General features: G+C 45.7%; 1 protein-coding gene across 1 annotated transcript in view; it reads right to left on the bottom strand.

Moving 5' to 3' along the window:
* Abca4 (ATP binding cassette subfamily A member 4) overlaps window positions 1-16,335 on the bottom strand; it is a 126,128-nt gene that overhangs the window by 88,854 nt on the left and 20,939 nt on the right. Inside the window, exons 4-5 of the mRNA XM_059266177.1 lie at window positions 15,289-15,486; window positions 3,028-3,117 (exon numbers count right to left, since the gene is read on the bottom strand). Of these exons, the coding sequence (XP_059122160.1) occupies window positions 3,028-3,117; window positions 15,289-15,486 (288 nt within the window). The remainder of the gene's footprint in view (window positions 1-3,027; window positions 3,118-15,288; window positions 15,487-16,335) is intronic.

The following is a 16,335-nucleotide window of genomic DNA, read 5'->3' as shown; positions in this document are numbered from 1 at the left end:
TTTATTTTATTTCACATACATTGGTAGGGTTTTTTGGCTTGCTTTTGTTTTTGTTTAATTTTAATTTTATTTTATGTGCGTTGGTGTTTTGCCTGCATTCAAGTCTGTGTGAGGGTATTGGATCCCCTGGAACTAGAGTTAGACAGTTGTGAGCTGCCATGTGTATGCTAGGAATTGAGCCTGGGTTTTTTGGAAGAACAGCTAGTGCTCTTAAATGTTGAGCCTTCACTGCAGCCCTGACTTTGAATAATCTTAAAACAGACAGAACCAAGGCTTGCTCATGTGTGTGTTTGATTTCCACATTTAAAGGGAAACATATATTCTCAGCAATTCTTAATCCAGCTGTAGAAAACAAAACAACACAACACCTGCTGTCATCTATCTAGGGACAAACAAGAACACAAAACATGCTAACCAACATCGTCTGCTTTCCTTTGTTTGGGTTCCTTGGGATTGTGTCCTTGGGAAAATGCAGATTCTCTATCATCATAAACTAGTTGTTATTCCATCAAGATGGAGACACTGGAAAAAGGTGGGAAATAAAATAATGGAGAAATGTCTGTGTTTTGGAAATGTAAAGTCAAGGCAAATTTCTGTGATTAAAAAGTTTAGAATTTGGTGTTCTATATTTCGAAAATAATCTTTTTAGATTTATTTTTACGTGTGTGTGTGTGTGTGTGTGTGTGTGTGTGTGTGTGCACATATATATGCATGTAGAAGACCATAGAGGCTAGAAGGAGCTCTCCTGGAGCTGGGATTACAGGTAGTTGGAAACTGCCATGTGGATGCTAGGAACTGATCTCTAGTCCTCTTCGAGAGCTGCAAGTGCTCCTAACCACTGAGCCACCTCTCCAGTCCTCAGAACGTCTTCTTACTAACTTAATTTTATCACATGTGAGCTCTTCCATTCAACTGAATGGTGTGGCTTGTTCTCTCCCCTCCCCGCAACCCCTGTGTGTGTGTGTGTGTGTGTGTGTGTGTGTGTGTGTGTGTGTCACAGTGTGTGTATATGTGTATTTTTAAGATCCAAGCAAAGGCCGGGCAGTGGTGGCATACGCCTTTAATCCCAGCACTTGGGAGGCAGAGCCAGGTGGATCTCTGTGAGTTCAAGGCCAGCCTGGGCTACAGAGTGAGATCCAAGACAGGCACCAAAACTAGACAGAGAAACCCTGTCTCAAAACAAACAAACAAACAAACAAAAACAAACAAACAAAAAAGATTCAAGCAAAGAGCTGGGTGTGGTGTAATTCCAGTACTTGGGAGCCAGCCTGTTCTATGAATCCAGTTCCAGGACAGCCAAGGCTACACAGAGAAATCCTGTCTTGAAAAACAAAAACAAAGTTCAAGCAAAGAACAGAAGATGTCTCACTTATGGAAGAAAATACCAAATTCTATGTCAACTAAGAGGGGCCTGGCGTCCCTTCTCTTCTGTACGGTGTCATGGTAATCGTGGCTTCATCCTTGAAAGGTAGATCTGTGATGCTGAGAACTAGGCTGGGAGACACTGGCAAAAAAGGCACCAGTATCCTGGTCCCATAAGGCCATGTGGCTTTATTTTAGGGAAAATATAAAGTAAAAACAATGCTGTGTTTATTCCCTAACCACACCTTACTGTTCACGTTCTAAGGAATTTGGAAATTAAAAAAAAAAACAAAAAACAAAAAACAACCATTAGGATTCACCCAGGCATGCTGGAAAACATTCTCCCACTTCTGTTAGCGATGTTGACCTGTGGACTCTCTCTCTTTGTACACATGCCAACACTTGCTTTCCGAAACTGATGAGCACCGTGTGGAATCCGCATGGTGAGTCAACGTTTATAATCACAGTCTATGCCTCAGTGAGAAAGTCAGAATCTTAAATTGCTTCAACAACAGTGGGTCTTATGACCAGAGGGTTATTATCATGATTATATTGCCCATTTAATCAAAGCACTCAGAAATGAAGGGCTGTGTTGGGGTCAAGTGGTCTGATATCAATTAATATAAACTGGGCCATGTGCTTTAGCCTGGTTCACAGATGCTTAGACCTGTTACCTAAACAGGCCAGGGATGTTCTAGAGCGCCCACACAGAATTCAAAGCGTTGATGTGCCTTGGGAGGCTATTTACAGTCTCTGTGGACTTCACCGCCATTATACGGATGTGAGTTTTAAAATGCTATAAAGAGGAACATGTTAGACTCCCGCAGCAGGTGGCCCGTAGTACAACGGGCCCTTCTCTCGCTCTCCCTGACAAGCAGGGCTCCTGCTTTGCCCTGATTGAGTTTAATTTTATAAATACAGATTCCAAGCATGTTATTTTCCAAGTTGGCTGAGCCTAAGGCGGCTGGGAAAATCAAAGGGGAAAAGTCCAGGGAAAATCATATTTTCGGTTTCTCTTCCCCTTCCATAGTATTCATCACCCTTAAAGAGATTTGCCTTTTTCATCCTTGTCTTTGCTGACCATATACTCAAAAAGGCTTGTGATGGTGTCTGTCTACTCTCTTCCTATCTCCATTATCAATCAACTCTTAAATGGAGGAATCAATTTCTATGTCTGAGAAGTCTTATACAAGCAGATAGTAATTAAATTGTGTACATATTTCATAAAACAACACAAAAAAGTCACTCTGGAGGGATGAAGTGAATCTGCGGAGGTAAAGCGCTAAGAATCACACCCATAAGCACCATATACATATTTGCTATTGTTACGGGTGGCATATCGGTGACTGCACCACTCAGTACCAAAAACCTGACGCTCATTTGCAAGTCCACAAGGAATCATGCTACTGCAGACAAGTCGTGGGTTCCAGTGGTACTTAGGTCTTGATGTAGCATCACAAGGATGGTTGTTTTCTTTTCACCTCCTACTCAGGAGCGCAGATGGTTTAGAACATGAGCAGATGCCTTTAAATTGCTAGACAGGAAGAGCAAATGGATTTCTCCTTAAGAGGTGAGAGGTACAATTAAATTATTTGATATAGTAAGTGTGACTGAAATGGTGTAAAGACATAATAAGACTATAGTTAATGGCATTGGGCCTCTTACCTTTTGCATTCTTGGTGACATATCAGATAATATTCCTCCCCAAAATCTCAAGTTGATACCTTGAGAACTGCTGTCTAGGAGTGTGGGGAGCTGGAATCAACCGGAAAAAAAAATTTTTTTAAATGTGGTTACAAGGTTGAGGAGATGGCTTAGTCAGCCACACAAGCATGAGAACACGAGTTTGCTCCCCAGCACCCACACAAAGTCCTGGTATGATGACACAGACATGTCACCCCAGGGCTGGGGAGCTAGAGATAGGGGAATCCTTGGGACTTGCTGTATAGCTAGTCTAGACAAATCCAGAGAGGCCTGTCTCAAAAATTAAGAGGAAGATACCTGATGTCAACCTCCAGCTCTACATGTATGTGCGCACAGACACATCTACACACACACACACACACACACACACACACACACACACACACAGGCACTAGCTGATTTCGTATGTACTTGCAAGCCATTCTTTACTTCCTAATAGTACTTCTGCAAGGTTGCCTTCAGAAACAAAATTCTTTTGCCCCAATCTAGAAGAATCAAAGGCTCCTGTTCCATGTTTCCCTGCCAAGCTCGTCAATCATGAACAGTCTCACGGTGACAGTGTATACACCAAAGTGATCCTAACTGCTATTCTGGGACACCAGACGAGATTCCCAGAGGAGGGGAAACAGCAGCTGGTGGAGTGTGAAGCCAGGCAGTGTGGAGGACGCCCATCTGTTCACCTCCAGGCTCCGCACGCCCTGCCAGGCTTCCGTCACTGCTCAAGTCTGTCCCCTTTGTGTCCTTGCTGGGCAGGCTGTCACTCTTTCTCTGTTCACAAATACCCTCTTATGGAAGATTCCACCAAGTCCATCACTTTTCTTTGAAAGCTGCAGTTCACATGAGTGACAAGTTCCTCGGTCAAGTTCTCTAGCTGAGAGCAACATTTGGGTGGGGCTTGCCGGGGGCGGGGGGGAGGGGGAGACAACTCAGAATAGTTTCAGTACTTTCCATCTTGATTGGGAATACCAAAGTCCTCAGTTTTGCTGCTCGCCAGCCTTAGAGCCTGATGCAAACACCTTGCACACCAAGTTCAAGTCCTGATCGACTTTATTCGTCACAGCTTCAGAATGGAATTGAACCACTGACAGCCTACCCGAAACAGTCTTTTAGGACTGAGTGCTAAGTGTTAAGACAATGGTTTTCAAATTCAAGGGAGCACCTCTCTCTAGCAGCAGTGGCCTGGAGAGAGGCCTTGGCAAAGCTTGTACTTCATCCTTGCTCAGGTATGGTGTAGATCACAAGCCATGAGCCTCACCTCTTTCCTTCTGTAGGGTGGTTATCCTGAAGGAAGGCTGAACTGGTCTAGCTGCATCAAGAGCTGAGTTAGGTATGCTTTCATGCCTTCTGCCCTCTGCTCTGACTGGGATGAAACACCCGTCTTACTGAGTCTTCTTTTCAAATTACTTGTAAATAGCTTTAAGGGTAATGGATGCTCAGCAGGTCACTTTAATTCCTGGTTTTGCTATAGGCTAATGGGGTGGAGTTCACTAGGTAGGAAGAGAGGAAGGATGTAAATAGATCAAATCACATGTCAGCGAATGCTCTCACTAATCTTGTCCATCTTCTCTCCTAAAGACTATGAGAGATAAGAAGGGACACATTATTATTATTATTATTATTATTATTATTATTATTATTACTATTTGGATTTTTTGAGACAAGGTCTATATAGCCCTGGCTATCATGGAACTCACTATGTAGATCAAGCTCCTCTGACTCTACCTCCTGAGTGCTGGGATTATAAGCATATACCATCACACACAGCTATCTTCCATTATTTTTAATGTATCTTCTTTCCACTAGATCAGTGGTTCTCAACCCCTTGGGAGATCACATATCAGATATCCTACAATCAGATATTTACATTACGATTCATAACAGTAGCAAAATTATAATTATGAAGTAGCAATGAAAATAATTCTATGGTTGGTGGTCACCACAACATGAGGAACTGTATTAAAAGGCTGCAGCATTAAGAAGGTTGAGAATCGCCGGGTGGTGCATGCCTTTAATCCCAGCACTCGGGAGGCAGAGGCAAGTGGATCTCTGTGAGTTCGAGGCCAGCCTGCGCTACCAAGTGAGTTTCAGGAAAGGCGCAAAGCTACACAGAGAAAGCCTGTCTCGAAAAACCAAAAAAAAAAAAAAAAAAAAAAAAAAAGGGCTGAGAATCATTCACTACATTAGATTATGAACTCCTTAAGCATAGCACCAGGCTTTATTTTTATATCTTCAGGGCAGGTACCCATGAGCCATGGATATGTGTTGTGTTAATGATCAGTAGACTAATCTTGTAGCAAAGAGACAGAGTCTCCTGGGGTTTTAGGTTCCATGAGTGGTGTCTCTGCCAGAAAGGGAGTAATCAGTCCCACTGCTAGGGACTAGGCCGGTGACACTTGAGTTGATAAAGGGATGATGTGATTGCAAGGATGAAGGCAGTGGTATCTGTGCACAGAAGGGTTGTAGGGAGTCTGGAATTCCAGGTGGAGAGAGGAATGTGAAGCCAGACACCGAGAGTCAGCCTGGCTAGATAGCCAAATAAAAACAAGGTTAGGAATCTGGGGTGAGCAAGCCTGGAGCCAGGGTGTTAGATGCATTTTGTGTCTGGTCAACACTTCCTTTTTGGATCTCGCTAACAATTGGATAATATTTATCTATCATACACTTGCTAAGCCCCAGTGTGCGCTTGGTGTCCTAGCTACATTTCCTTTCCTGGTTCTTTTCCATGGGGATGATAAATAACGAAGGACATGTGTTTTGGAGAAGCCATTTACAACTGAGAACAGAGCCTGCCTCCCAGGAAGCCCCACTCTGTATCTGCTCACCAGCTTTTTAATTGATGTTGCTATAAATTATAAAAAACTTCCTCGGGGCTCACTTCTTTGAATTCCCTCCCCATTATCAATTCCAATTCATAAGACCTGTTCTTGCCCAAAGAGCCAGAAGAGGCTGTAACTTGATTTGAATGGAAATGTGGAAACATTTCTAGAAAAAAGGGTCAGGGACTAAAATGGCAAATAATACTATTACACACATCCCAGACTCCTGTGTCAGCAAGTTCTCTTACTATTTTAAATAACAAATAACTTTATGTTATAATTGGGTTTGGGACTGATCACTTGAGTTCAAGGCCAAATTAGAATTAAGGAAGACTGGTTATACAAATAGGGTTGTGGCAGTATATGTCTTTATTAATTGTGGTTGGTCTAAGTGGTCCCTGAGCAGTAAACCCCTACTTAAGCAATATAAGGTCCTCATAGGGGGCTCCTGAGAACTCTGTTAAGATTCTTGGAGGACCAAATATATTCCTTTCCCTTGGAGCATGCAATCTGTATACCAGCATGAAATAACAGCATTAACAGTTCCCTAAACATCTTGATGGGATTTACTGATTCAGTAGCTGTCACTACATCAGCACATGAAAGGAGTGGCCTATGACTGATTTTTTTTTTTTTCCTGACTCAAAGGAGCCAATCTGGAAACAATATTCATTTCTTTTTTTGTTTGTTTTTGGAGACAGGGTTTCTCTGTGTAGCCCTAGCTGTCCTGGACCAGCCCTACAGACCAGGCTAACTTTAAACTCACGGAGATCCACCTGCCTCTCGCCTCCCAAGTGCTGGAATGAAAGGCGTGTGCAATATTCATTTCTAAGTTGAAGATATACCCAACACATAGTATGTGGTTAGGTAGCATCAGGTTAAAAATGCCTTTATGAGGATAACATGGTTTCTGGGAACCACTGAAGATTCTGGAGTCAGGGGTGGGTAGCTTGTCTTGAAAGCATCTAGACCAGAAGTTGAGGGCAAGTGAAGCCGTGGATAGACAGCCCCGGCCTGTTAGGTTCCTTTCCCAGCAGCTGCTACAGGAAGCCCAGGTTTATCCGGGAGGGAAGTTGTTGCTGGGTAACTGGAAGACTGTGGACTTAAAGCATGTTTGTTGCGGCCTGACAGTTGTTAAGCATGGGATAAAAAGAGAGGAAGCTGCTTTGGTGGTGAGGGGGCAACCAGGAGAGGCGCCCTGCATGCTAGGAAATGCGTCATGAGTGGAGAATTCAGACTCAGTCACAGGAGGGTGGGAGGACATGCCAAACTGTCTCTACTGGGAGAGGTCATCCAGACGTGCTGTCTCCTGGCACTGGAAGGAACGGTGTCTGAAGGTCGGAAGCAGAGGGTGGGCTCTGGGGTATGTGAGCTGACGAGTTACAGAGTTGTCTTTAGTGCAACAGAAGCTAAGGCCTCGTCCCCTCCTGACGACTTCTGTTCTAGTGTCTGTTTCTGATGAAGCAGAACTGAGCTCGGAATCCGGGGGGCAGTGAAAGGGCATTTTGTGAGACAGTTTCCTCTGGTCGCTGGGGTCTGAGGAAGGAGCAGAGGGGCCACTGCAGAGCAGAGTGTGTTCTCCTCTGCCACCTCCCATTTTCTGTGTGTGTGTGTGTGTGTGTGTGTGTGTGTGTGTACGCACATGTGTGTGTGCATGTGCACAAGTATGTACAAGCCAGAGGGCAATATTGGGGGGATTTATTAAGGCAACTCCACGTGGTTAAAAAGAACCTCAGGGGTCATTCCTCAGGCACCATTCACCCTTTGGTTAATTAATTAACTAATTAATTTTAAAATTTGAGACAGGGTCTTGACCTGGCCTGGAGCATGCTAGGCTGGCTGGCCAGTGAGCCCTAGGAATACACTTTTCTCTGCCTCCCTAGTGCAGGGATTTATGAGCATGCTTCATCATTTCTGGCTTTTTTACATGGGTTCTAGGTATTGAACACAAGCCCTCATATTCGTGGGCCAAACACTTTACCGACTGAACTAGCTCCCCAGCCCAGGACTTCACTTTGGTATAGGCAAAACGTCTTTGGTTTCAAAGTGTATTTCCTATCCTTTCTCTAATACGAATTTCACTGAAATCCCATGACATGTGTAGAATGGGTCATATTGTCAATTTCACGAATGAGGAAGAAAGAGTTCTCTATAAACAACAGCAAGTTGGGTGTCATCCTGTAGCCACAAAGCAGTCTCTAGGCCACTAGGGGATGCTTGTGTGTGCCAGTCAGTGGCCCAGGACTCTGGTCCTCTACCGCTGGTCCCACACTCGAGAGCCAGTGCTGAGGAGTTATGAAAAGAGCCAAGGTCAACAGCAGCGACTGGCATGGCTTTCCTCTACCCTGGAGGAAGAAATACCTGGCTGGTGCTGAGGCTGGGCCGTGGGCAGCAGCTCAGGGTCCTGGGAGTTAGCCAGACTGAAGCTGCCTTGGTGCTGAGATGCTCATGACAACTGTAGGAGCTAGACTGTGCTGGAACCCAGATGTGAAGGTCACATCTGTGTTGTGATTACTATCACCCCTGAGCTCCGAAGCTCAGTATACATTGGGTATTGTGACATGGGGTCTACTTTAGGGCTGAATTCTGTTGGCATTCTAATCCTGAAACGTGGAAGTGAGTTTTCTACCATGCGAAGCTGCATTTGACCTGTAAGCCCCTTCTATGCCCACATGCAGACAAACAGCCCCACCCCCTCAGTGTCTGCCCTGCCTGAGCTGTGACACATGCGGGCCGTGTGGCCCTGTCCCTGTCCTGAGTGATCTTGGCCTGTGTGTAATGTGTATATCCATTCATATAAGTGCTTCTGGGATAAACAGATCTGTGTCATTCATGTTCCCACTTAAATTTTTAGAGTGCTTTTAACTCTTGAAAACAACAACAACAAAATCTTTGTTTTATATATGAGACCCACTGGGGTATTTTGTATTAGTGGTAGGTAGGAAAGGAATTTCATTGCAGGAGTGTTTAACCTGGGGTCTGGCTTCAATGGCTTCATGAATCCCCACCCCTTCACATCTGTGGGAACTTATATTTCTTAGGGAAAGTCTTTGAGCTGGTGTCAGAGTCTCAAACATGACCCTAATCCATAAAAAAAAAAAAAAAAAATTCAGAGCTGCTGTTCTGCAGAATGCTGAAGTATTGGGAGCCCAAATCCTTCTGAAGGTCAGTTACTCTGGGGAAACCTGTCATCTAGCATGTGGGTAACACATACTCTAAGTACATGATCTAGAGTGACTGGACACAGGCAGGGACGCCAGGCCCCATCACTGGAACTAGCACCCTTCCCAGGGGCTGGCTTCTGTCCCAAGTCACATAAGCATTGACCAGTTGGGAGTTCCTTCTTCTTTAGTCTATAAAGTTGCATCTGGTCTGTCAACAAAACAAGTTTTAGCCTACTGTATACATCTGGAGCCTACAAGACAGGCAAATGATAAGATCATCAGCCTAATGCTTGCTTAAAAAAAAAAAAAAGGAAGCAAAACAGCTTCTCTTCTATTTCCTTCTTTATTGAAATCTATTTGCCAAGGGGATCCCCCCCCCCCCAATAACCACTGATTTGGTAGATGTAGACAAATGCTGTAAACCAAATATACCTAGTGTGGCTTAATGGTTTTTAGAACCTCATTGCTGGCTGAGTTTTGTTTCTACCTGCCACCCCCCCCCACACACATACACACACACACACACACACATATGCACATACACACATGCACATACACACATACACACACGCACATACACACACACACATACACACACACATACACACACATATGCACATACACACACATACACACACACATGCACATACACACACACATGCACATACACACACACACACACACACACACTGCTGCTTGCACTGTGATTTGATTTCCTTCTTCCCAAAGTAGGAGAAGGTTACAAAGACACAGCAAGAGGTGGGAAGAGAATCACGGAGGTAAAGTCACTAATGAGACGTTATTGTAAAACCCAGGAGATGTGGGGGTTTCCCCAGAGGACGGTACATAGCAAAAAGCCACTTGAAAATTGGAACACATAATTGAAATTTCACCAACTGCAGCCAGTGACCCCAGGGAGCAGAAAGCAAGGCCAGCTCTCACCAGGCGATGTGCAGTCCACCCCTGTTTATTCCTGGTGGCTCAGGAATTCAGAGAGCTGAGCCAAGAGTGAAGCGGGACATGGACAGGAGCATGTAGTCAGGACCCCCAAGACTGGGCCTCTTCTTCTCAGGAACTCCATGTTCAGCCAGCCCATAGTCACAGGGACCTGAGTACAATGGAGTCAGAAAAGCAAAAGCCACAGCAGCGTCGAGGTGGAGGAGAAGGAAAAAAAGCCAATTTGTGCTACAGCAGGAACATTTACAGAGGGGAAACCAGGAACCCAAAAGGCAGCCTTTCCCCCATCCACAGCGATGGAGAAGGGGGAAGGGAGGGGCACTCAGAATCCCCAGCAGAATGGCAGGTCTTAGCGTCCACCTCAGTTCCACAAATAAACATTCAAAGCTGAAGGGACAGACTTGCTTCTCAGCAAGATTTCAAAGCTGTGCATCGGAGTGGGAAGGAAAACAGGAAGGCTGGGGGGTGGGGTGGGGGTGGGGGTGGGGGTGGGGGTGGGGGTGGGGTGGGGGTGGGGTGGGGGTGGGGGCTGGAAAACGGGATGGAGGAGGGACAGCGGGGGCATGCGCAACCCGGGCTAGATCAGATGGGAAACCGCCCAACCCCTCCCCCGAAACTGGCTGAAGTACTGAAGTGATGCCCCGTTTTTTTTGTTTTTTTTGTTTTTTTTATGAGGTGCGAACATTTCAGGTATGCTGGCAGTAATGATGCCCTGGGCCCAGCTCTGAGCTTTTGGGCTTCAAGTTGCCAGTTGCTAGCCTCAGGTGAAGATGAACTTCTTCAAGCTACCGGAGTGGCAGGTGAAACCATGAGAGGCGAAACCTTGAAGAAAATCCAGCCACCCGATTTGCTGTGTGCTTCTCCACCCACCGAGGTCACCAATCACGTGTGAGCATGGGTTCATGCAAAAGAACACGTGCAAGTTCCGTTCCGTGTGTGTGTGTGTGTGTGTGTGTGTGTGTGTGTGTGTGTGTGTGTGTGTGAGAGAGAGAGAGAGAGAGAGAGAGAGAGAGAGAGAGAGAGAGAGAGAGAGAGAGAGAGAGAGAAAAGAGACAGAGACAGAGACACTCTGGGAACGGAGCGGGTGGAGCAACGCCCAGAGAACTGCATTTGGATTATTTGAAGATGACAACATTCAGTTCTGACCTCCAAAGGACAGAGGAAAAACACAGCTGGTCCCAGTTGGTGCTAACTCCCACTCGGTTTCCCTCAGCTCCACGGATTCCCAGGTCTGGAGGTTGCTCCCACCCTACCCCCAACCCTTGCTCTGTACCCAGCAGGGGCAGGTGCCGTCACAGTGGCTTACCGAAATTTTTCCTCTTTCTTTGTTAATGGGAACTGACTTGGCATTTAATAAAACCTTATTTATACAAGGGCTACGTGTGCACAAGGAACAGCCCCTCTGGGGGGCTGGCCCAGCACCCCCACATCAGAATGACAGTGGCTGTGTGCCAACCAGCTGCAATAACAGCCAGGCCCCAGAGGCTAGCCATGCTCCTCCAGGGGAGGTGGGGGCACGGGGTCTGCCCTGGCCACCCCGTGCCTGCCTGGGGATCACTTTCCTAAAACCACTCCCAGGATGGGTACAGGAAGCAATGAAAGCAAAATCTCATTTAATGCTTGCTATTTCTTTTAAGTTCTTTATTAGTGATTTATTTGCTTTTAATGTTTAGCTGCCCTGTTCATTGGGCCCGGGGAAGGCACATTTCAAGGGCACCAGACGGCTAGACGGGGTGTTTGCGCTTTGCTAGGAGCTCACGTGTTCTGTGTTAGTCAGCTCTCTCCTCACTGAGGCAGAAGCAGGAATCGGGAGAAGGGCAAGCAAGGTCTCTGAGGCGGCCGGATGCCTCCCACTGGGGTGTTTTCCTCTGGCCTGCCTTGGCTGGGCAGCTCTGTTGAAGGGAATGGGTAGGCAGGCAGCACTGTTCTTGAAGCCCAGAGGTGTTTGGGGTACAAGTGTTACTGTTTGGTCTACAGAAACTGAGATTGTAAAGTCAAACTCTTTTGTTCAAGGTTAATAATTTTTGACCCTGACTGGACTTTGAAATTATCTGGGAAGCTCTGGAAATACTGAAGTATACAGTCTGTACCCTGTATGACTGACTCAGGGTCTCTGGACTCGGAGTCGGGGCCTTGTTTGAGATAGTCTCATTTAGTCTAGGCTGGCCTTAAACACCCCCATGTAGCCAAGAATGACCTCACATTCCTAATCCTCCTGCCTCCAGCTCCCCAAGCGCTGGGATTACAGGTATACACTACCATGATCAGTTTTATGCAGTGCTGGGTATCAAACCCAGGGCCTAGTTAGGCATGTTAGGCAAGTACTCTACAACTGAACGGAATCCCCAGGGCCACATATGTAGCTGTTAAAGCTTTCCTGGTGATTCGACATACAGCTAAGCCAAGAACTGCTATTCCCAGGGACAAGTACTGTTTGTGCTGGGCTTTCTAAGCTGAGCAGCCTTGAATAGGTTTGTTGACTTGTTGCAAGTTGAGGTCAGGAGGCTCAATGTTGGTACCAGGGCCTCAGCTCAGTGCCTGTCCCCTGCAGGTACCTGCTGCAGCTGTGAACGTGTAGACACACAGACAGAGGGGGTAAATAAGTACCTTGGGCCCATCTAAGTCAGTGAGGGTTGCTGGGGATATCTTTCTGTATGCTGTAAATGTGTGTTGCTCTGATTTGGTTGATAAATAAAATGCTGATTGGCCAATAGCCAGGCAGGAAGTATAGTATAGGTGGGATAAGTAGAGAAGAGAATTCTGGGAAGAGGAAGGCTGAGTCAGGAGTCACCAGCCAGACACAGAGGAAGCAAGATGTGGAGGCAGAACTGAGAAAAGGTACCAAGCCACGTGGCTAAACGTAAATAAGAATTATGAGTTAGTTTAAATGTAAGAGTTAGTCAGTGGTAGGCCTGAGCTAATGGCTGAGCAGTTTTAATTAATATAAGCCTCTGTGTGTTTACTTGGGTCCAAGCGGCTGCAGGACTGGAAGGTGAGAGAGATTTGTCCTGAGCATGGGCCGGGTGGGACACAGGAAAACTTCAGCTACAGAGGTTACCTGGTAAAACCTCTGATCTCTAAACTCAATGAAAGGCAAAAGGAAGGTTTCTTGTTCTTTCTTGTTTGATAAGTAAACACTCAGGTCAGTGGCCCCAGCTTGGGATTAACTATAGTTTGGATCTCGAGTGTCATACAAAGCCCATCTGTTAAAGGTATGGCCTCCATCTTGGACAGGGTTAGTGGGAGGTCTGCCATAGAAGGGTATAGTGGGAACCTCAAGCCCTTCCCCTTTTTATCCTTTGCTTCCTGGCCAAGAAATGAGTGGATTGTTCCACCATGAATTCTGCCACAATGTACTGCCTAATTACAGGACCAAAAGTGATGAGTCCATCAGCCACAGCCTGGAATCTCTAAACCTGTGAGCCAAAGGGGACCCTTTCTTGGACTGACTGAGATATGGGTTACGGTAAAGCTGAACTAACACAAGGTCTAGTCACTAATGGATAATTTTGTCCAGATGCACAATCTTATCTGGCTGTACCCAGGACTAGCTGAATTGAAGACCATGCCCCACAATAGACCAAGTGTTGCTTTGTAGTCTGCTGTAGGACAAAGACATTCAGGCCACAGGCTGTTTATTCTCTCCACAGTGTGGGAAGCATCAAGACCATCTCTGGGGTCCTAGATATTTTATGGTGGCCTCCTCATGTCCTGACCCTTTTGACCTACTTTGGAAGTCCACCCCTCAATGAGCTGGGAAAATTGCAGAATAACTTCCAAGGGAAATTCAAAATAAACTCTGCCAGAAACAATGAGGCCTATTTTATTTGACTCATTTTAAAGAATTCATCTGGCTTCTTTTCTTCTCCTATCCTTCTTTTCTTTTCTGTGTATCCCTTACCCCCTACCTCGAGACAAGGTCTCTTGTATCCTAGGCTAGCTGGAGATGAGTGTGAACATCTGGCATTCCTGTCCCCACCACAGAAGTGCTGGATTACAGTTGTTTACATGTGCTGAGGCACTAACCCTGGCTTTGTGCATGGGACACAAGCACTCTTACCAATTTGGCAACAGCCCTGTCCCCAGTTTAAAGACAAGCTGAGAGCAGGAGAGAGAGAGAGATCAAGAGTGAGAGACAGTAGGGGAACAAGGACCATGAGAGCGAAAACAAGAGAGAGAGAGAGAATGAGAACATACCTCTACTGGGATTTGAGAAAGCCACCATAAAGACAGACAAAATGTGAATTCCGTAATCAACAACTAATTCCAGAATGTCTCAAAAAATATCTTAGTGATTGACATTCCTCATGGTACAGTTCCAAAAATTAAAATACAGGCCAAAAGAAATATATAATTAGGTGCTAGAAGCAGTCTATGTTTTCCAAAGGATTCTAATGAATATTCCTAAAAGTGTGGCCTCTGAGGAACCCCTTCAGAATCTCCTAAGCAATGAGGCATCTTCCCACCAGCAGGCTGGGGACTTGAACTTGCATGTTTCAGTGACCTCTGATGACAACACACTTCCTAAAGGCTGACACGTCTGTGCTCTACCACATCCTTCCAGCAAAGGAGGAAGAGACTCTCACAGGCCCCGGGAGTCTGGACTACATACAGTTTTACAGCAGAAGGCTGGGCTTAGCGATATAGGCTTTCCAAAATGTTGAGATTATAAAATTTCCTATTTTTTTTTCTATCTAGAAAGAGCACCTTTGAGGATCAAGTACAGGTTCACAGGAAGGAGCTCGAACTGCCCATTTGCTGAAATTTATGGATGCTTTGCACAGTGTTTTCTCTATATTTTCCTACTATTTTATACACAGGTATGTCCAATCTGTGGCCCATAGGCTGCAGGTTCACCAAAACAGCTATGAAGGCATCCCAATAGACCTGTAGATAATAATGTCATGTTACAGTGTCAAAAGGTTAGACACCCCTGGAAGTATCGTCCTTGCTGTATACATGAACATTAGGACCAGGAAAAAGTCACTGTCTTGCCTGTAATCATGAGCTAGGAATCCACTGCTCTGTAGGTGGTGGAGAACACTTTTCTCACAGTTGGTGTGGACAAACACCTACCACATCGTGTGCTGAGGGATGAGCCTACCCCCTTTCCCTTGCTGCTGTTCTAGAAGGACTGCTGTTTTTTTCTTGGGTACTAGGATTCTGGAGCATCTCCAAGACTTGTCATCAGCCTCAAGTTCACACCTTCCTCAGTGTCAATTCCCCAGTGGCCTGCCTGCTCCAGGAATCATCTACAAGTAGGGAGCATGTAACTCTCTCCTTACCACACGGAAGAGTTTGAAGAAGTCCACGTTGGCATACAGAGTGTCCTCTATCCACTGTAGGGTAACCTGGGAGAGGGGACACAGGGTATCACGCACGGTCTGTGCCCCCCGATGCTGGCTGAAGATGATGAAACGCTGCAAGAGGGTCTCACTACAGGCAATGCTCTTCAGTTCCAAGTCTGGGACTCCGTAAGCAAACTGCAGGGAGGAGAAAAGATGCTGGAGAACTCCTTGTAGGGAAATAGTACCACCCTCCTGAACAAAGATGCCGCTTCCTGACCCACAGGCCTGACAAACTAATCATATTCTGTGGCAAAGAGAATTAAAAGAGCAGGGAGATTATGTCTGCTAACTAGTTGGTTTAAAACAACAGATTAGCCAGGTGGTCGGTGGTGATGAACACCTTTAATCCAAACACTTGGGAGACAGGGAGCCAGATCCTGTGAATTTGAGGCCAACCTGGTCTGCAGAGCAAGTTCTAGGACAACTAGGGCTACATAGAGAGACCCTGCCTTGGGAAAAAAAAAGACACAGATGAATTTGAAGGAGGGTTTATGTCTTTGAAGGGTACTTGAAATTGTAAGGAGGCAGAAGAAACTGATTATCAGAGTACTGTGATGTGAGAAAGGCTTTGACAGGCCATTGTTTGTCTTGCAGATGCAGAGGACCTCATCTAAGGAATGTACATGATCTGCAGAAGATGAATAGGATGTTGTTCAAATCTTAGATGGTCTTATAATAAAAAAAAAAAAACAAAAAACCCAGAGCCAGATATTGGGGTGAAAGCTGAAAGGTCAGAGAAGCAGCAAGCCACAGCCAACCTCACCTCACCAACTCCTAAGCCAATCCTGTTTCTTCAGACTGGGAGCCTCTGAGTCCTCACCGGAAAGGATCTCAGCTCAACTGCTTTAGAGCAGCCAGCCACTAGTTCTTATCTCTACGTAAACCTCAGTCTAAAGAGAGTGAGTTCCTGTTTCCTCATGCTTTATATACTTTTCTCTGCCCAGACATCACTCCCTGGTATTAAAGGCGTGTATGCTTCCCAGT

Source organism: Peromyscus eremicus, chromosome 6 (genome assembly GCF_949786415.1).
Source record: "Peromyscus eremicus chromosome 6, PerEre_H2_v1, whole genome shotgun sequence".
NCBI lineage: Eukaryota > Metazoa > Chordata > Mammalia > Rodentia > Cricetidae > Peromyscus > Peromyscus eremicus.
This window is presented reverse-complemented; position numbering and strand designations above follow the sequence as displayed.